The sequence below is a fragment of the Globicephala melas genome, chromosome 14, assembly GCF_963455315.2.
Source record: "Globicephala melas chromosome 14, mGloMel1.2, whole genome shotgun sequence".
NCBI classification, from domain to species: Eukaryota; Metazoa; Chordata; class Mammalia; order Artiodactyla; family Delphinidae; genus Globicephala; species Globicephala melas.
In genome coordinates, this window is record NC_083327.1 from 86,148,522 (window position 1) to 86,170,422 (window position 21,901).

The 21,901-nt window shown below is 50.0% G+C and overlaps 1 protein-coding gene across 2 annotated transcripts in view; it reads right to left on the minus strand.

The window, feature by feature from the left end:
• The window catches only part of RPS6KA2 (ribosomal protein S6 kinase A2), a 351,085-nt gene that overhangs the window by 272,745 nt on the left and 56,439 nt on the right, over nucleotides 1-21,901 (minus strand). Inside the window, exon 3 of one of the 2 annotated variants that reach the window (XM_060283916.2) lies at nucleotides 19,939-19,989. In XM_060283916.2, coding sequence (XP_060139899.1) covers nucleotides 19,939-19,989 — 51 coding nt within the window. Of the gene's footprint in view, nucleotides 1-9,052; nucleotides 9,181-19,938; nucleotides 19,990-21,901 lie in introns of those variants that run through there. The other variant, XM_060283917.1, reaches the window with a different exon arrangement.

Here is a 21,901-nt window from a genome sequence, read left to right on the forward strand (position 1 = left end):
TTAGGGCGTCAGAGCATCTCAGGTGAGGTCATCGCTACCCGCCCCCGAGAATCTGGGTTTCTACAGGTGATCCCTGCTCCTTCATCCCTGGGTAGACAGCAAGCACCACCCGGCTGCTCCCGGCACACAGCCCCCTGTGCTCAGCTAACACCATCCACTGACCTGCATTTTCCTCTTCAAAGAGTCCCCGAGGACACACACCCCTGCAGCCGAGGTGGCTCCCTGAGGCCTGGGCCGGGGTCGCTCCCCCTGAGCTGGACAGGCAGGCTGGTCGTGGGCCATGGTGGCTGCTGATGCCAACACACGGAAGCTTGGCAACCACTGTGAGCCCGTCGCCTGGGGAGGCCCCTGGAGCAATTAGCGTCCCAGGGGTATTTCCTGCCTTTCAAAACACAGGCCTCCGCGACAAGAGGCAGGAGAAAGAACCGGGCCGGCTCTCTGCCCCACGGAGAGCCGGAGCCGCAGGTAGAGGGGCGCAGGGAGGAGGGCAGAGAGCGCGCAGAGATGGCGACTCGGCCGGAGAGGCTGGGGCCGCACCCACCTACCTGACGGCTCAGACACACTGCGTGTCCTTAAGGGCGAGGCCATGAACACCGGGGAGATTGGGGGTCCTGCTGGTGTTCTGTGCCCGCTTACAGAAGGACGCAGGGGCATCACCCCAGTGCGCCCAGTGACTGGAACCTGAAGTTGGACTCCAGCTGCAGACTGGACGCAGCGCAGGAGGGGAGGCCACCACCCCAACCTCCGGGGCAATGCGTCCTGGCAGTGGGAACACCCGCTGCCCTCTGCCTTCCTGCTCAGCACTCTTCACTGCATGAGTCAGCGAGGGCTGCGTAACAAACAGCCAGACTGAGGGCTCGGACAGCAGACACCTCATCTCACAGTCTGGAGGCTGGAAGTCCGAGACCAGGTGTGAGTAGGGCTGCTTTCTCCGGCCTCTCTCCTTGTCCTACCCCTGTGTCCTCACATGGTCGTCCCTCTGTGCGTGTCTATGCTCCGATCACCCTTCTTATAAGGACGCTACTCATGTGGGATTAGGGCCCACCCTAATGACGTCATTTTAATTTACTCGCCTTTGCAAAGGTCCCTTCTCCAAATATGGTCACATTCTGAGGCCCAGGAGGTGAGGGCTCTAACATGTGGACTTTGAGGGCATAGCTCAGCCCCTAACAAGGACTGGATCCACTTGCTGAGTCTCTGCTGGCCACTCATTCAGGGAGCAGGTGGGCACGGCCAGGGCCGCTGCTGTGAGCATTACAGGCTCGCAGGTCTGTGCAGCCAATGCTCTTCCACCCACCTCAGGCCCTGGGGGACTCCAGGCCTGGCAAAGAGTCTCTAGCAGGTCACTGTCTAAAACGATCTACCAAATGTGGAGATGGTAATGCATCGTCCCTACAAATACAGATGGCTCAGAAGACAGGGGCTGATAGGAAAGAGCCGTGGCACGTTCGTGGTGCTCCCGCGGGTGCCCAGTGAGGATGGCGCCAGGCAGTAGTACCCAGAGCGCCTGACAACAATCTCAGGATGACAGGGCTGCCTGTGGCCACTGTGCGCTAAGGATGCCTCCTCCACGTCCCCCAGCAACGCCCGTCCTGAGTCCCGAGACGGAGTCCGTGTCCTCACACGGCAAACCTGCTCACCCTGGTTGCCGGGAGGCCTCGACACAGTGTGGACGCGGGGCACCCAGTGCACGCCCACGCCGGCCCTCCCGGGCCAGGGACCCTCCTGCTGGGTGTCTTTGCTGCCTCAGCAGAAGGACAGTGGGGCCTCCCGCTGTGGGGTGGCCAGAGCGAGAAGGAAGCCCGTGTCCCGACACAGGGTCCTCCAGGTGCACCACCCACGGGAAGGGGCGGATGCAGTAAAGCAGACCTGCCGCGTCGCTGTGACCCGTGAAGCTGGAAACCCCATAAATCCAAGCGCCCCTCGCTGAGTCACTCAAAACTGGCCCAGGGGTGCGATCTCCCTCTTGCTGTGTAGAGTGGGATCACATCCAGAGAGGAAGCACAGCTCTCGGGGGACAGATTCTATTTGCCCTAAACAGAGGTGGGGCTGCATCCTGGCCACACTGAAGGTGTGAAATGTCCCTCCTTGGGGTGTCAGCAAACCGCTGAGCTCACCAGGCTTAAGACCTGCAGCTACAGGTCACGGCAGCCTCCTGGGGTCAGTGGGGAATCAGCACAGAAATAAGACATTACAGCATTAGTTCGGCAAACCCCACGCTGCCCTGAAAACTTCACAGTTGTGACTTCAACAAATACCGTATGCTAACACATATATATGGAATCTAAGAAAAAAAAAAGTCATGAAGAACCTAGGACTAAGATGGGAATAAAGACACAGACCTACTGGAGAATGGACTTGAGGACATGGGGAGGGGGAAGGGTAAGCTGGGACGAAGCGAGAGAGTGGCATGGACATATATCCACTACCAAACGTAAGGTAGATAGCTAGTGGGAAGCAGCCGCATAGCACAGGGAGATCAGCTCGGTGCTTAGTGACCACCTAGAGGGGTGGGATAGGGAGGGTGGGAGGGAGACGCAAGAGGGAAGAGATATGGGAACATATGTATATGGATAACTGATTCACTTTGTTATAAAGCAGAAACTAACACACCATTGTAAAGCAATTATACTCCAATAAAGATGTTAAAAAAAAAAAAAGCTGTCAGCTTATTCTTCGTAGGTGAGGTGTGGGAAGACCCTGTGGCCAGGAGCGATCAGATGGAGAATCTCACAGGCCAAGGGGACGGATTATTCCAGGGGAGGGGACTGCACAGTCCTGTGTCAACCCCAGTCACGGGGGGACTTCTCTAGGTTCGCTGCGGGCAATCTGCTCCACTGCAGGAGACGGTCAGCACGTGCCTGAACCCTCAGAGGGGAGCCTGAAGCTGGTATGGGCCTGTCTGTCTCAGGGCCTGTCCCCACGGAGAACTGCCCTTCGGTGACAGATTCCAGAGGCTGAAAGCAGGCAGGGGCGAGGACCCTGTCTTCCGCTGGACCGCCTGTGTGAGGACCTGAGTCTGAAACAGCCGGCGGCCACCAGGTGGAGCCTGGGAAGAACCCACCCAGGCCAGGAGCCCGGATGGAGAGTGTCTCTGAACTCTGGATCACGGATTTCTAAGTTTTCAGTTTGTGAGCCCCGTAAGTTCCCGTTTTTTGCTCAAGCCAGATGCACTGGATTTTGTATCACTAGTGGATTCTAATACTTAGCTGATTTAGGGGGTTTTATGCAAAGCCAAACAGACGCACAGACTCCTGGAAATCTATAGACCAAACAGAATGGTCTTCCTGACATTCACAGTCATACCCGAGGAGCAAAGAAAATCCTGAAAGGCAGAAGCCAGTCATCTCATGAAAAGGGGCCTAAAGAACAGAGAGGCAAGACCAGGCAGGGGCTGTGCAGACTGCGAGTTACCGCTTTCTTCCTGTCCAAACAAGAGGGCATTTAATCTGCACCTGGCTGTTGACATTTTAAAAATCTTGCTCTAAAGGCTGTATCAACGGCTCATGTGCATTTACTAGAAGCTAGATCCAATCGATGCATATCATTTTACATAAAGACTTCGTTTCTGTGTTAGTTATTAATAATCTGTGACCCTCCAGACAGGGCTAGCCTTAGTCACCTGGGCAGTACCCACCTAAGGCCCATCTGTACACATGCTGGAGACTTCACACAGGGGCACAGCCTCTGAGTCGTGGGTCTGTGAAGCACACCCACGACGTTGAAGGGAAAACTAGAGCACAGACAGTCTTTGAAAACCGCTGCTTCAGGTTCAAGAACGGCAGGAGGCACTTGAGTTTAAGGAGACAATTTACAATAAACAGAAAGAGAGAGAGAAATCTCATTTTATGCAGTAGATAGCAAACCTGTAGGGAGAGAGTTACTTCAAAAGATGACACTGGTATAGAATATTAATTAGTTATTAAGTATTTAAATTAACTCAAGGACGGTAGATCCATAGTGAGTGATAAGGTTACCGCAGAAGAGGATGATTCTTGGCCTTGGAGACCGTTTACTATCTGTTGAGATTACCGCTCCCCCCCACATCCTCCCCACAGTTTTGTGCTGGTGTCGGTTCATTTCCTGGTGAACTCTGGGCCAGATGGATGGATGCTCTTGGGGACGATTTACTTGGGAGGTTGCCGAGGCCCCATCCCTGATCCTCGTAGCAAGCCTTATGTATTCTGCTAGGAGCTAAATATTTCCATGCACCAACTGCACCCGGCCTACTTGCTCTGATACGCGGGGCCCAATCCTGAAGTTTATTCTGTGGGTGTAGTCACTGCGGAGGGCAGAAACAAGATGCCGTTTCCCTTGCATTAGAAACGAACTCCTCTCGTCTGCAGTTATGCTAGTTCTGCATCTCACTCCTCAGCATCATTTATCTAGGGCACAGGGGCTGACTGTCTTGCAAGACTGTAAGCTGCTGAGCGTAAGCCCACCTGTCTGTTAGGGCTGTACCCCTAGACCCCAGTTGGTGCAAATCAAGTGCCCCATCAGTAAGTATTTATGGAGGGGACGGACCATCGTCCTCAGGCAGAGCAAGGAGATGCCATCTCTTACGGTTATATAGCGGGACTCACCCAATTTTCTTTGTCCATTTCAAAATAAACCTCTTGCAACTAAAACTTTAGCCATAACTTCAGAAAATTAATCTCTGTAAAGACCCTATATCTTAAAATCTCTGTTATATTTTCCAAGGCAGGGGCCGTCTCAGTATTTTCTTGATACCACCCTGCATGACAGAAAGTGGATCCACGTTTCTTTCCCCTCTGTTTTCAAACCGCCACAAACAAGGGGTTTTCAGAGCCACAAGGATGGCCCCGAAGCTACTGGAGTCACACCCACAGTAAGAACACTGACCCTTTCTTCCCTGGATTCTAGCTGCTGACCTTCTTAACCCTGTCTCTTCAGCTTCTCTGAAGCTTCGCTGCTGTGAACTTCCTCGGAACGTAAGTTCTCATTGATAACATGGGAAAAGAGAATCAATAAATTGGCAAATGTTTATTGGATACATTTTGCAGACCCCGCCCTCTCCTCCTTGACGTGGGTCATGTATTTCTACAGCCACTTTTTAACAATTCAAATAGCAAATGTTTGGGATTAGCTGTCTTCACATCATCTCTAATATAAACTGCTTTTTAAAATGCGTCTCTGGGGCTTCCCTGGTGGCGCAGTGGTTGGGAGTCCGCCTGCCGATGCAGGGGACACGGGTTCGTGCCCCGGTCCGGGAAGATCCCACATGCCGCGGAGCGGCTGGGCCCGTAAGCCATGGCCGCTGAGCCTGCACATCCGGAGCCTGTGCTCCGCAACGGGAGAGGCCACAACAATGAGAGGCCCACGTACCGTAAAAAAACAAAAACAAAAACAAAAATGCGTCTCTGTCCGTGGCTCTTAAATGTGGTAGAAATCTGTCACAATTTTACGTTTTTAAGACAACACAATTACATTTCTCCTCCCTAATCCGAGCAAGTCAAAACTTTGCTTACACTTTATATCACAAAATAGCTGTGCATGACGCTGTCAGAAGTTTTCCTCTCATCCTTCATTAAACACAAAGTGTCCTATATTTATATAAAAATCACCGTCTCTGGTTGACCCTATGCAACATTCTTCCACAGCTGTCTTTTCTCATGTTGTAGAAGCACAAAACATACCGACTCAGATGGCTCTGAGTTTGGAAATGGACCCACAGGGAAAAGATGAACTGTTGTCAGCATGGGAACCCATCACATCATTGGAAACCCACTTGGACTGCTAATTACGTAGACTGTTAACGTGATGTGCGACTATCACGAAGTTCCTATTATTATTACAGACAGTGTGACTGTGAAACAGCCCTCAATATCTGTGAAACTGGAAAAACATCCAGGACTGCTTTGCCCGTGGGCTATCAGGGGTTAACCATGAAACATGAAGATGCTCACCTACCTGAAATTTTAGGACAGATCAGTGTCAGCAACCTAGTAATCCAACGCAACAATGATGAGGAACCCAGATTCTGGGAGACACCTTTGCTCAGCTGCGCACTTCACCTGTAACGCGCTCCTTTGCTGCCCCCCAGGCTGGGCGGCCCCAGACCTGCAGCCCTTAGCTATCTCAGCCCGGCGCAGGACAGGGCACGTAGCACCGCAGCCTCTCCTTAAAGCAGAATCTGTGTGGTCTTTGCCTTCATTACAGTCACTCCTGTGCCCGTCCTCACCTGGAGTGGTTTCTCAATTTCAGGAACTTGGTCCTACTACTGTCTCATTGCCCACAACATACGTGCTGAAAGTTTCAAAAACAACTAACAGTGTTTTAAAGTCCAGGTTTCATTATTATTATTTAGGTATGGCCAGGCCAGTGGATCAGGAGACGACGACCACTGAGAAGACGGTTTGTTACCCACAGTTCCCAAGAGGGAAGGAGGCCCCTGGCTCCCTGTGTGGGGAGGACCACGGAGGGAGGCCGGCCAGTCAGGAGGTGGGAGGAGGGCGGGTTGGGAGGAGGGCGGGGGTGAGCCTTTACTGTAGTTTCCACGGGAAGGAACAGGCACGGCTAGGTGAGCAAAGCTCAGCACAGGCTAGTCTGAACCCCTCCTGGGGCTGTCCCCAGCCGTCGGGTACCTGGCCCTGGGGTGATCAGGGCAGGGGACGGTGGCCTGGAGTGGGAGAGCGCCACAGAGCGAATGGTTAGGTGTGGGCTCGGGGTGGTTGGTCTGTATACGGAAGGTGCCCTCCCGAGCAAGGGATTTGGAATCTGCCTTCGCTAGCCCGTTGGGACAGCATGGTCACTCCAGGGTCAGCAGCCCCATAATACACACAGGGTTGACACAGGCGGGGAGACACACTTCCAGCCCTCGAGCGGCTCTGCTGAACCCTCCCCACCATGGGATAAAGGGAAGAGCTCAGGAGTGGGTGTCCGAAGCTTCAGGTCTGGCCCAGGCTCTGCCACTCACTCACCCTGTGATCTTGGGCAAAAGGCATTTCAGCTTCTCAGGCCCCCAGTCTCTTCATCTAGAAAATGAAGTGTATGGGCTGTGAGATTTCTAAGACCTCTTCCAGCTTCCAAATGTCATGAGCCCCTCCTCGTAACCTGCCACATAGAGAATCTGCACTCCTGTACTTGTCAAGGAACCCAAACTAAATCCTAACAAAATTTATGGATTTCCTCCCCAAAGCTGCGGAGAACTGTCTGGGGGTGTGACATCAGACGGCTTCAAATGTCCCTGGATGATGCAGCTCTCCAGAGAGCTGTTTACCTGAACCACATACAGCTGACTTTGGATAGAAGTGCTTTTCTGCTCTGTACTTTGGTCTGACCCCCTCCGCTTACAATTCACAGCATTACAAAAGGCATTACTGAGAAACGTGCTGCACTTCACAGAGGCTACCCTTAGGCATACCGTTCACTGCATTTACGTGGTGCCCTCTTTAGGAGGACCCGCGGGAGGTGCTCCTCTCTGGGCTCAGGGACAGAAAGAGATGTGTCCACCCGAACAACTGGGTCTGGGCTTTTGTCTGCGGTGTGAGCTCACACTGTGTCCACCCCTGGGAAGCCAGCAAGCTCAGAGCTGGCCCCAGCCTGCTGTGCCTTGCTTCCTTTGCCTCAATATCTGCATTTACTCACTTTTTAATCTCTTATGGAATATATCTGCTGACTTTATCGATGTCTTTGGGAATAAGAAGGGGTTTCAGTAAGGAAATACTCCCAGAGATGTGAGGTTCACTTACATCAGAGCAAAGGGCCACATGGCGAATGAGGGCAAGGACGTCGCAGACGTAAGGGCTGGGTGGGTGAGGGGCTGGGAGCCAGAGGGTGCGGCTTTTACAAGCAGATCTGTTCCTGCTTCTGAAAGCGGGCACGTGCCCGTTCCTTAATGCCTCAGTTTCCTTCACCCCCAAACTGGAAGGAAACGACTTTCATTTCCCCTTATAAAATCATTAGAAATATTATTTCAGGAGTGATTTTAAAGTGAAACATAAGTTTAGTTCAATATTATATTTTCATGCATACAGATCTACACATAAAGAATATTTATTAACCACAGTTTGCAATATATGCATATGCACACCTAGAGATAGTTACTAAAACAAGAGAATCAGAACATTTCTTCCCCAACTTAAGAAAAGTTATATGCACGTTGTTGGAAAGTCACAGATTTTCTTCAAAAAAGTGTTCTGACTCGCAAATCCTATACCCCTGCGTGTGCCTGTGATTTTTAAAACCCTGTACTTCACACCTATCGTTTTTAAAGACAGTTATATGAGATACAATTCAAAGTAATTTCTCTAACGAATCCAGAGAACAGACTGCAGGAATTACTCTGCATGACCTGGTTTGGACTGTAATCTGAGGCATACTTATTACATATGACTATTATGTGTTTGAGTTATTTCACTTAAAAACGGGCAAACTCGGCAGGGTGGGGCAGAAGGAATGGGGAGTTATAATTTCATGGGCACAGAGTTTCAGTTCGGGAAGACGAAAACGTTCTGGAGACGGACAGTGGTAACGGCTGCACAACAATGTGAATGTACTTAATGCCACTGAAAGTGGCTAAAATGGTAAATTTTATGTTATGTATATTTTTCTACAATAAAAAGGTTCTAAAAAAGGCAAAAAAAAAATGTTTTGAAGGGCAAACTTCTAAATCTGATTCTCTTCACCTTTCAGTAACTTTACCTTTTAGTAACAGCTTCAATAAACATCAACTTTGTCACATTTTCTCCCCTTCGCTTCTAAAATTGCAGGAAAATGACTGAGTGGCCCCGGTTCCCCTCGACTGTGAAAGCACACGAGAGCATAAGATTAAATCCATTCGGGCTGTAACACAACCTCAAAAAGAGGGCGACCGCCTTCACCCCAGCTGCTGACCTGCTCTTTGCCTCCATCTGTGACCTATGACCCTTTCACATTTAAGGACACACAGAATTTCACTCTGTCCCAGAAAACAACTTTCGAACTTGCCCTTCACCTGCCAAGATCTCTGTCACATTATCAGTTTCCCAGCAGAAAATAAAAACCGTCAAAACTTCCCCGGACCCCAGTTCTAGTGCGAGGGCTGCCCTACCTTTCTGAGAAACAGTTTCTGCAGCTTCTTGCGCGGCAGGCCGATCATCCTCCGTCCCCTCCGTCCGCAGGCCCAGGAGCTGCTGGGCTGGTCTGAGCCATCGCGCGTCCCGCATCCCGCATCGCCGCCTCCTCCCATCCTGCATCCCGGCCGCCGCCCAGGACCACGCCCCCCGCCCTCCCCCCGACCCGTCCTCGCCCCTCCCCTCCCCCAGCAGAGGATGTCCGCGGGGCTGGCAGGGCTCTGGCGGCGGGACGCACGTGCTCTGGCCGCAGCCCAGACGGCCTGCGCGCCCACCGGGGGGTAAGGAGCGGAGAACCAGCCCCCAGGCTGCCCGCGTCCGTCTCCTCGCAGAGTTAACGCGCAGCGCTCGCAGCCTCAACAGGTGTACCCGGCCTCCGGCCCAATCGCCGAAGCCGGAGTCCACGTGGACCGAGTCAAGTGTTCAAAACTGGGAAATTTTCAGAGACGCCACGAGGGGCGGGCTGTGAGCCCCTCGCCGCAGCACACCTGCCACCTGCCGGCGCGCGAAAGGCACCCCCAGGCACTGAGAGAAGGCGACAGATAGAGGAGAGGGCAAAATGAAAAACGGTGGCTTATTTTTTCAGGTGGCGCCGGGTCAACTAATGCGCACCGATTGTGCAAGGTTTGCGTTATCCGGTGTTATTAGTCCTTTAAGTAATCCTTCCACATGGACGCCTAGACAAACACACTCACACATGCACACACACACCTGCACACGCACGCACACAACACTCACACGTGCACACACGTGCACAGGTGCACGCTCTCCCATGCACATGCACTTTTTCTCTCCATCTGCTGCAGGCCAACTTGGAGTATGTCCCATGTGGGTAACAGAAAAGTCTGCTTTGCCTTCCCTGTGAAAACTGAATCCCTATGTTCCCTCCAGAACGATCAGCCCTGTATGGCTGTGCGTCAAGCTGTGTCTCGGTACAGCCAGAAGCACGCAAGTGTAGCATCGAAGCAACCTCTGAGAGGAGAGCAGCAGCTCAGAGGTGGACCTTCGCTGCTTAAGAGCTTCCTTTTTTAAGCTGCTTTTTAATACGTAAACAGGCTCCTCCTCTGAAGACCTAAACATGGAATATGAAAAAACTACCAATCAGCTTTTGAGGTGACGGATAATACAAGTCATGGTTAAGGGTGTGGGTGTAAAAATATATTGGTATAAAATGACAGGGCCTGAAAAGAAGGAATTGAAGATAAAGAGGATATTCAAGACTGAAATGGACAGAAATGGCCCAGATTTGGGGCAGTGCACAGCCCTGCTCATCTCGTCCTTTAATATGTTAAACACATCTTTCCAATCAAATGAAAATGGCTGAAGTACAGTTGTTGTTTCTCAAGTGGTTGCTATTCCAGGAAATTTGTTCTTCCAAAACAACTTATCATTCATTCCATTGCTTCTGGAGCACATATTCTATACGTTCTTTTTCCTGAATAGGAGAATTGATTAACACGCATTTATCCAAGTAAACGTTGTATCTGTCTGTCTGAACAACCCCGACCTAAAATTATCAGACTCTTTGTAACACTATCCTAACTGCAGTTCAATTCGAACTTCCACAGGAATTAAAAGGTAATTATCTCGGGCTTAGTCCTTTGGAAAATGCATTAGCAAAAAGATGGGGTCTTGGGTCTCTGGCTAAGCCACGGTCATGTCAGATCTAGTGGCTTTGCAATAGAAACCCTTCACTGCCGATGGAATTTAACGGCAGGTATGTATAAGTAAGTATGTGAACTGAATGTTGCCATGGTGACTATAGCAAGAAATTGCCTTTTATTTTATGCCATAGAAAATTGTCATGACAATCTTGGCTTACTCATCTTCCAAATACATTTTTAAGAGAAATTATTTTGAAAAACAGCTACCACTGTTCTCTGGTCCCTGCTTGAAAGGAACCGCTATCAGACTGGGCATCTGCCCTCCAGCAGCCGAATCAAAAATGCTGGCACGATCCAGCCCAGGAAATGAACCTCCATCCCCACCCTAAACAGCGCCCATCTTGTGTTTCCATGACACCATAATGTCAACTTCGAAGCATCAGGCCGTGGCTTCCTTCACAAAACCTAGAATTCCACTTCTCTGGGCCCCCAAGGGATCAGACAGACATCTCAGAGCTGTAGTGTCCAAAGCCACCCCACGTGTTCACCACGTCTTTCCTCTTCCCAGGCCCAGGATGCAGGCGGGTTGGTTAGGATGGGACCACGTGGCTGAGTCCTCACAGCTGGGATCAGGAGTGCAAGTGACGTTAAAAGGGCATGGGCTTCCCTGGTGGCGCAGTGGTTGGGAATCTGCCTGCTAATGCAGGGGACACGGGTTCGAGCCCTGGTCCGGGAAGATCCCACATGCCGCGGAGCAACTGGGCCCGTGAGCCATGGCCGTTGAGCCTGCGCGTCTGGAGCCTGTGCTCCGCAATGGGAGAGGCCACAGCAGTGAGAGGCCCGCGTACCGCGATGAAGAGTGGCCCCCGCTTGCCACAACTGGAGAAAGCCCTCACACAGAGATGAAGACCCAACACAGCCAAAAATAAATAAATAAAAAGCCAAGCATTTGAAGCCCTTTAAAAAATAAAATAAAAAATAAATATACACGTGGTATAGCTTGCAAGTATGAACACCACGATGAATCAATTCATTTCATTTAGAGGCACTGAAGGATTCATGCAGCTTTGCTCAATGCATGGATAACAAAAACGCAACCACTGTGATGTGGGTGGGCGGCCTGTGATTTACTATTGTTGTTTTTATTTTAAACAAGGAGTCTCATACTAAAAAAAAAAAAAAAAAAAATTGGGGACCCGCTGACTTAGAGGTCCTGGAGCAAAGAGCAGGATCTTAGGAGGAGCCCGATTTCTTGCCTCAGAGTTCCTGACTTCCAGGCTTAGCTGAACCCTGCCTGATGTCGTTTGGTTAGCATGGAAAAAGTGGAGGCTAAGAGTAATTTCAAATCGTTTTTGAGTCATCAAAGGGTTATATGAAGAGAATGTAAAAATGTTATTTACTTCCACAAAAGAAATCACAGGAGAAAACCGTCTTTGATTTTGGCAAATGTCTACAACTTAGCACCATCACTGGGCTAAGACCCTAAAGCCACAGAGCTCAGGTTCAAGTCTCAGCTCCACCCTCGGCTGTGCGACCCTGAGCAGTAACTGCCTCAGTGTTCCCACCTGTAAAACGGACACAGTAACGATCACGGTGACTACTTCATACGGATATGAGCATTAAAGAGTTAATGTCTGTAAGGTGCTTAGAGCAGTGCCTGGGACATAAAAGTATTATACAAGGGTTTGTTAAACAAATTAAAGGAAAACAAAAAATAAATAAATAATAAAAACCAAAGAAATCAACAAAGTAAGAGATACAAATGTCCTTTTATTTTGAGAAAGAGCAAAATATCAAGTAGTCCTTTAAAGATTTTTCCTCAAATTTACGACCTCACGATTCGGTTTTTGTCCACACGTCCACCATCCAATACTGATTATATCACACATAATGCTTTTCAAGAACTCCTCTAAGATCATTCATTTTAGGATTCTTACTGTTTAGCTAGAAAGAGTGAAAAGCACGCAGAGTTCTAAATGGAAGGGACATGTGTGGAGTCTGCGGACACCAGGGCTGCTGTCAGTGTCTTAATACCGAGCATGTGGTCACACCCGCACTTTGGGGATCACTGCTCAGGGGCTGGTGACCCCCAGTGGGGGAGGGGTATAGATGGCCCTCCTGGCGCACGGGAGCTGAGAGCACATTGGGGTTTAGGTACACTTCAGGGATGGGTGGAAGAAAGGGACCCAAAGGAGAGGGCCCACAAGGAAGAACCACAAGGCAAGGGGAAGCCAGGGGCCTGACCCACCACCGCTAAAGGGAGCGGGCGTTCCCGAGAGGGAGTGTGGTCCACGCTACCGCCGCTGCTGGAAGATCAAGCTGGAAACGTACCAGGAGGTCATGCAGGGGATCTAGCAACACGGAGCACGTTTCCCTTCTCATAAGAGCGGCTGTGGTGAGATCGAAGCCACCGGAGTAGGTCACAGGCAGACAGAGAGGGCTGGGGGTGGGAAGGGGCGAAGCCGACACGCGGGGACGTCCCGACGGGAAGGCTGGTCAGCCCACCGCCAGCAGGTGTGCAGGACCGGGGGCAGCGGGATGCTGGCCTTTTACCACCCGCTCGAGTCAGGGCCGTGAGCCTCCCCAAGCACTGGAGCTGGAGGGTCAACACTCTCAAAAGTGCAGTGGAAACCCTTGATGACGCATGAGCAACTTCTAATAACGCGAGCGGAACGTTTGTGAGAAGAATCTGGAGACCACGAGCAACAAATATATCTACATGTTTGTGAACGTATCATTTGTATACTATACATTTATGTATTTATAGAGAGAGTATATCTGTGTGTGTTTATGTATATGTATAAATATATACACGGAAGAAAAACTAAGTACTTAGAAGATCTGACAGTTTATCTCCTGTTCAGCTCCATCCTTTCACAGCCACCCAGCCAGGTGACCTGGCCTCTAACGGAAGTCATATTTACCAAGTGGCCGAGGGGGGCGAGGGTAGGACTGCGCCCCAGGTCCGTGAGCTTCCGGTCTGGTCCTCTTCTCATCCTACAACGTGACCACACTGCTGGCCAAAGCCAGTGCTGTAACGAACGGTATGAAGAACGGTCGCTGTGTGCTGTGGAAGGGAAGCATCCCCGAGTAAAATCATATGAGAAGCACCACAGGACTAGGGCGACATTATGCCTCCGAGAAAGGAGTATGGAGAGCTCTTTCTGTTGAACCAGTCGCGGGTGTTGACATCATTAAGGCCTGGGGCATCTCTAGCCCAGTAAGTTGTGTTTCCCAGGCTATGCTCCACAGAAAACCAAGGGCTGGGGAAAGCTCCCGGGCGTCGCCGGGGCCACTGCTGGCTGCTGTTCCGCAGGTGCGTCAGGTACGGCTGGCCGGCCAAGCAGCTCCCCACTCTGACATTTTGTTTTTTTAATAAATTTATTTATTTATTTTTGGCTGCGTTGGGTCTTTGTTTCTGTGCGCAGGCTTTCTCTAGTTGTGGTGCGCGGGGCTACTCTTCACTGCAGTGCACGGGCTTCTCACGGTGGTGGCTTCTCTTGTTGCGGAACACAGCCTCTAGGCACATGGGCTTCAGTAGTTGTGGCTCACGGGCTTCAATAGTTGTGGCTCAAGGGCTCTAGAGCACAGACGCAGTAGCTGTGGTGCATGGGCTTCGTTGCTCCGCAGCATGTGGGATCTTCCCGGACCAGGGCTCAAACCCATGTCCCCTGAACTGGCAGGCGGATTCTCAACCACTGCGCCACCAGGGAAGCCCCTCCACTCTGACATTTTTAATCCCCCCTGGAGTCACTGCATCTGTAGCTGATCGACAAGCCAGGTGCACACTAGTATAGAGCCTCATACAAGGCCAACTTGTAATAAAACAATAGTAGCTTTGTTTAACTTTTACGAGATTATAAAAGATAGCTATGATTTCCCATGGCTCTTTTTTCCCCCATGAGACCATGATTTAGAAAATGCTACCCTAAACTGCAGTACCAGGTGTAAGATGGCGAGCTGGCATTTAGAAGAGAGAACTGAAAAGCTTCCTGCTTGTTTGAAAGACACAAGACTAAGCGTCACCTTTTGGTTGTACTGACCTCCAGTCCCTCGTCTGTACGAGCAGTAACAACAGTAAGGAAACAGTGACCCCGTGAAGCTGCCTGACCGATGGTAGGTACACAGCTCTGATGAGTGGAGGGAGTGAGTAGGAAGTGAGGTGCTGGCCTTCACGACGGCACAGTCCTAATGCCGTTAGAAATAAACAGAGCACTTCCTCCTTCTCTGATTCGCCACAGGGCAATGTCATTACAGCCCTGATTATGACTGAGACATTTACAAGGTGAACTGCAAATGTCAAGCAGAAATCTCAAACCCTTTGGGTTGCTTGGGTGTATAATTATGGTGACAACTCTTATGCTGCAGAGCAAATCGCAATGACTTGTCAATTAATGAACTGACTACTTTTTTTCATGCCATTTGTCACTAAATGCCACTAAACTTCCCCTTCAGTTGGTGAAATTATGTAAGCTATTAGTGTTAGCCATCTGTTATTAAATCCCAGACATCTGTAATATAATCATCACCCAATGATTACAGTTATTTTAATATTTTTAGGATGACTTGAGTCTTGGCTAATTATTTCTTAAGATATGATTATTGCATTAGTAGTTTAGATTTCTTTGGAAATTATAGAAAAGCATGAGGAAGAAAAAAGGATCACCTGGGATCCTAGAACATAATGAACAGGCTTAGGAATTCTGGGATTTTTTGCCCTGTAAACCTTGTCAGTTTTGGTTGGGGGATGGGAAGTAAGTTGTAGCTGAATACGTTAAAATTTGGGGTGAGTTTTTCCCTAAAATTAACGTTTAGTTTTTTCCCCAGATATCCCCAAAGGAAATTTAAAAGTATGACCTCGATCAAAGGATATTCCTAGCTCCACATGTGCCTCTGAATACTTAGCTAGTTTCCACTGAAGGGCTACATGCAGACTGGGAGAGATCGTCCTACAACTACAGAAATATAGGAATGAGACTGTATTTGTCTCTTTCGTGACTGTTCAAGGAGGGAATGAAAAAAAGTGCAGAGGTTGCATTGTGCTTCTTTTTAGTTGTAGGCATCTCCTCTGCTACCACCACTGCTCTGGAACCGTCCCTTGGTGCCCCACCTGCCCCGTGGAGATGTCTGCACCCATCCTTGTGACACTGCAGTCCTGATGTGCCTTCGTTTACCTGCCCCAGGTCTGCGATGGGGCGGGGGAGGCAATGTAACCCCTGCCCTGCACAGACGTCCACACACCCACTGTGGCCTGAATGCGGGAAGAGCCTTAACCCGGAGCTGAGTTAGTGGAGGTGGAGGCAGCTCAGCTCCATGGTAGAACTTCTGTCCCTGAAAACAGACTGAAAACCCAGATTCCTGCCTTTGATTCCCTCTGCTTCACACATCTGTTAATGTCACCCATCACCGTCACCTCATCAACACTACCAACACGCAGAGTGCACCTGTGAGCATCAATTCATACGCTTCAGGATTCAGGGCAGAGGCAAGAAAAGATCTGATGAAAAAGACGCAGTAAAACAGAAAAATCACCCTTATTCCAGGGCTCCACATCCTCAGAGGATCAATATGGCCCTGGATGAGGAGCTTAAGGCATGGCCATTACAAGGCAAAACAGAAAAGAGAAGGCAGCCCAGGCTCCCCTTTCAAACTGCGAAACTGAAAGCTCCTTTGTGATGCAGCTGGGGACTGTCTGTCATACAGGAGTGTCTCAGCCGGGCCTCCACTCGCCAGGAATTCCGGAAAAGAGGCGAGGCCGGGTTAATATTCCACCAATATTTATTGAGTGGCCACCATGTTCCACGCACACCAGCAGAGTTTTAACTAAGTTTCTTTTCAAAGGGTTAAGTTTGAGTCACCACCTTATTTAGTTGCATACTGAGGTATCTGGCAAAAGAATGGATTGTTTCAGAAATTATTAGGAATTAAAACAACATCAGAGCTTCTCTGGTGGCACAGTGGTTAAGAATCCGCCTGCCAATGAAGGGGACATGGGTTTGATCCCTGGCCCGGGAAGATCCCACATGCCGCAGAGCAACTAAGCCCGTGCACCACAACTACTGAAGAGGCCCGCGTGCCTAGAGCCTGCGCTCCGCAACAAGAGAAGCCACCGCAATGAGAAGCCCGCGCACCGCAACAAAGAGTAGCCCCCGCTCGCCGCAACTAGAGAAAGCCCGTGCGCAGCAACGAAGACCCAACGCAGTCAAAAATAAAAAACAAATAAATAAATAAATTTATATTAAAAAAAAAAAACACCAAACAGGCACAACACAAACACACACACACCCTGATGTCAGGCAGGCGGTGGACAGGTGCGTGTGGGGCACAGGGCCTGACCTCACAACCGGGCACAGCCTTGGCCTTGCTTTTCATCTTCGTGCAAAACTGTATGTCTGTCCTCGTCTCCCCTGGTAAAGCTGCAGTCTGGCCTCAAGTCCTGCACAGTAATGACCAGGACTGGCCTCATTCCTCTGCTCCAAACAGCAGGAAACTGAGGGAACAATTGCTTTTTCTTTCTTATAAAGTTCCGCCCAATCAATAGCTCACTGAACAATCCACTCTCTAAAAGGGGCATGTGTGTTCATTCCACAGCAGTAAAAAAAAAAAAAAGAGGAAAAAGAGGGAAAAGACCAAAACCACCCTTACAGGGGCAGAAGCTGCCCTAAAGAAGCCACCCTTCTGTCCTGTGCAGGGTGAGTGCTTGGGCAAAGAAATGTCCTCCCCTTGGAATTTTAACCTCCTCTGTCTCCTTTTTAAATTTCTTCTTATAAAACCAAATAAAGAGTGAAACCATAATAGAGTAAGAGGAAATTCAATTCGCTGTTAAACAGGAGGCGGGTGGGGGGGCGGTTATCATGTGAAAGATGCAAATGACTAATCGCTGTGTCAGCCAATCAGCATCTTCCACAACATTCCTGGTAAAATATCATTGTATTTCCTATCAAAGTTGTAAGGAGCACGTGCTCACACCCCAGCAGCTCAATCTGTGTTAGGATTTTAAACAGGAGCCCCTCTAATACTCTCAGTTGGTGTAACGATCTGTTCAACACAGAGTTTTGCAAAGTCTTATTAAAAATACATAAGGAAAGAGAGGGGGAGAGAGAGAGGGAAAGGAAAACTGCTGTGATCCATGGCTGTCCTAGGACCTTTTCCACGCTTTCAGGTGCTCCCAGGCCTGATTCGTGGGTTTCATCCTCAATATAAGAAGGGTCTCCTACTCATCATATTCAAGGTGGATCTGAAAACACGGCCAAGCATTTTCACCCACTGGAGGGCTAAGAGTCCTCGACGGGAGCAGGCCACCCCCAGCAGCTGCTCCCGGGCTCCCAGAAGCCTCAACTAGGATGTGACCCAGGCCTGATGGAAACAACCACCCTCCGTGAAAAGCTTTGCAGTCCCGACCGTGGCTCTTACAGGTCACACCTTGTAGGCCTGGCCATCGATTGCAGAGGAAATGATGCCCAAGGGCCCCGCATCTCTATCCCACCCCAGTACCCAGTCCATCACCCACCAGACTCCTTTTATTTGCCTACGTTCATTTCTACGACCAAGAAAAGAGCAACGTGCTCCTCCTGAAACGTCACTCCTGTTCGCTGTGGCTGGTCTATACGGGGATCATACGATGAGACTTGATTTTTCCAACAGACACACAGTCGCTCCCACATCTGTGTGCTTCCATATAAAGCCAAATGAAATTTTACTAAGAATCACCAGCTAGAGCTTAATTATGCTTTCCTTGAACAGGTTATAAACTAGACCTAGAAAAGGTTATGAGAAAAGTACAAAAGGTCAATGTCGTGCCACAACTCACTTTGCTTCCTGAGTTTACTAAAATTAGGACGCAGTTCAAAATAGTCCTGACATCTATCTAGTCACTTAGCTAAAATAATTAGAAACACCTTGATTTTATATAGCCATGTAAAAAACATTAATTTTTAATTCTACGGACACAATTTTTATGTCTAATAAGGAAATCTAACTCATACAGGCTGACAGCAGCGAGGACCTTTTTTTCAACCAAGTTGGGCTGTTGATAAAAATACAGTCAGACCCAGAGAGGAAAAGCCCAAGCGTGTAAAAGTAAAACCCTGGCATTCGGTGATAAGCATTGTTTGCACGCATACCGGCAACCAAATGCAAGCTCGGCCACTCACAGCCCCAGCTTCCTTTGCTCCAGGAATACAGGTCCTGGAACTACTGAGGCTCCGCACAGCCCCTGGGGACCCCCGACCCACGGTGAGTTGCTGAGAAGCCGTCCCTTCTTGGAGCAGCTCCCGACCTGCACGGGTTCCAGGGGGCCCACCACCTTGACAAGGCTGGTGAAACAGGACTATTAGAAAGATGCCAATATGCCGAAAACCAGGAGTCTTTCTGTCTAGGAGGAACAGAACGTAGTCTGACGCAATCACGTAGATTAAATAAGCCTGACCTGAACCCTGGCTTCTGTGACCTGTTTGGTAGCTACAGGGAACGGGCCCATCGCACCTGCCGTGCCTGTGGGGAATCTGCAGCCCCGACAATCACAGGTGCCTCGGCTTTGCTAGTACACGTAGCACTACTATGGCTGGGATCATGGGAGCTGGAGAAACAAAACACCCAGAAAACCGCCTCATAAAATTCCTTATTTATAATGTGAGTATTCGAACCAGACAGCTGCTTGAAATACTACGAGAAATCTACCTCCATCTAAAACAATTCGTTTTAGGCCTAATTCCTAGAAAAGCTTCTGATGGACCCTCAACACGCATGCAGTAGGATCCTGAAGCTGGCCGGCCGCCAGCCCACCAATCCCCAGGCAGACGGCATGCGACACCCGGCATCGCGGCCCTGCCTTGCTTTGATATCTCACTTGCTGCTTTTAACGCCAGCGTATTGTGAAGGCACGTAATAGAGTTTTAAAAGAATGGCTGCACATAAAATCACATATATGATACCCCCAATGGCCCACAGACTCAGAACAAAACTCTCAGTCTTCCTGGGAAAGCAGGATGACTTTCCCAGTTTGACGCACAAGGCAGACCCCTGCCGTACAAAGACGTTATTACACAACTCGCGTTTCTGTGTTTCACGCAGAACATCAAAGAATTTAAATTGTACTGTGTAGGGCTGTGCTCTTCTGAAAGCGCACCACAGCTGGCTCTGCTGGACTTCGGGCAGCGTAAAATAACCAAAGAAAATTGAAAAAGACTTCACGTTTAACATTAAAAAAATGTAACTGACATTTGCACGCAGGAAGATAAGCCAACGTGAGCGCTGCTTACCTCAGCTGACGAGGCTGCCTTTGTCTCGAGCGAGGTTGGGTCACACTTGCCCTGTGGGAGCAGAAAGTGAAGAAAATTCCTTTAAGTCACAGGGCCTCGTTGACGGTAGCTCCTTAGTGAGGACAGTTACACGGACACTCACCAAGCCTGGCCGTTTTCTGCTTCTAAACATAAACCTCCACATGATTTTCAATAATTTGAGGAGTTTCACTAGCTTTCAGGAAGCCCTTCAATAAACACTGAAAGAAGGGAACTGGCAACCTTTTGTGCAACTTTTACGATTCAGCCAGAGGAAGTGATGTTCCCATCACCAACCTCAAAACGCAACCAGAAAAAAAAAAAGTCACTTGTTAATCTCCAAACGCACAGCATTTGACTAGGGAGCTGTGCTTATCACCAGGGGCTGGGCTAACGTCTTAAGGTGACTTCAAGGCCCTCCATCCTACAGAAGGTGTTCATTCCAGCTACAGGGGAGAAGAATTCGAATCTGTAAACAGGCTAAGGGACGCCTAATTAAAATTCCAAACATGTTCGGTCATCGGGGTTCAGCCTAGAGACACACACGTCGAGGACACTCTTCCTCTTCCCAAGCCTGTCTTTGGCTGGACTCAAAGTTTGAAATAACCTGAAGATTTTACTTAGGAATGTGACTTTAGGGTCTGGACAACAGAAATCACGCCTCTGCCCACTTCTGCACACACAACCTGTGGATGTGCAATTTTCATTTTCTGCGTTATTCCTCATTTCTCCTCTGTTCTCTGTTCCTGGGCTCAAACCCACTAAAACACAAGATGGAGAAAGGGGCCACATTTAAGTTAATCTCTTTCACCCCTGACTAATAATGGTGGCTTAAGGGTCAGAAGACAGCGGGGCCGAATCCCCCCCATGACTTCGGGACACGCTCCTGCCTAACAGGCGAGAATGGGGGCCCTGGGGGGACTCCACCGAGAGAGAAATCTGCACAGCGGTCACTACCATCCCAAGGTCACCCTGCAAGGGTGACGCCGCCTCTGTGTCCCAACACCACCGACAGAGGACAGTTACCTGCAAGGGCTTTCATCTCCTCACATCCCTGGTTCTCCACGTTGGATGCACGTTAGAAATAAACTCCCAGATCCAATAACCCAGCGCGTCTGGGGACAGAATCCTGGCCCATCGGTCCCTGTAACACCTCCAGGGGCAGCTCAGTGCAGACAAGGCTGCGAGCCCGGCCCCTGCTCTCTGTCCTGGCTTTATGTCCCCCAGCTGGACGGTGACCGTCAAACGGCAGGAACACGTTTCCTTCTACGTGATTTGCTCCTTGTTTCTGCAGCTCCTATAGCAGCTTGCACCGCACGGGGCACACAGGGCCAACGTCTATGGTCTTTCCACCCACAGTGCTTCTCCCTCCTCAGCAAAAGCTACCTTTCCCTCTGTGGGAAGGAAACCCCACGTGGTCCAGTGAAAGCGACCCCACCACAATCACCCACCCCTGACGGGGGTGTGAGTCAGGCCCCGTCATGCTTGGGTGCAGTGCTGGCTCAGAGACAGGCATGAAACCCACAGCCGGGGAGGCCCGCCCAGGCTGGAGCCACTGGTGGCCACTATGCAGATGCTCTGAGCCTGGAGTCTGTTACCTAGGAAATGGGCCTGGAATCAAAGATGGAGAGAACGTCAGCGTCCTATTGACAGCTTCAAAACCTCTGGATTCAAACTGCCAGAAGCCGTCTCTTCAATGACAGGAGCTGATAAACTGACAGTTTTGCTTAAGCCAGTTGGATCTGGTTTCTGCAACTTGAAAAAGGCTGGAGCCCTGACGCCACGTAAGCGATGTGTTTACAAATGAATGCCTCACAGCAAGAAATGCGGGTCCCCAGAGCACCACAACACCATGCAGCCACCCATTACCTTACCCCACGACCAAGCCCCAAGGACCACCCTGACCCCGGCCGTCCCAGAACCCAGGGACTGTGCACACGGGCAC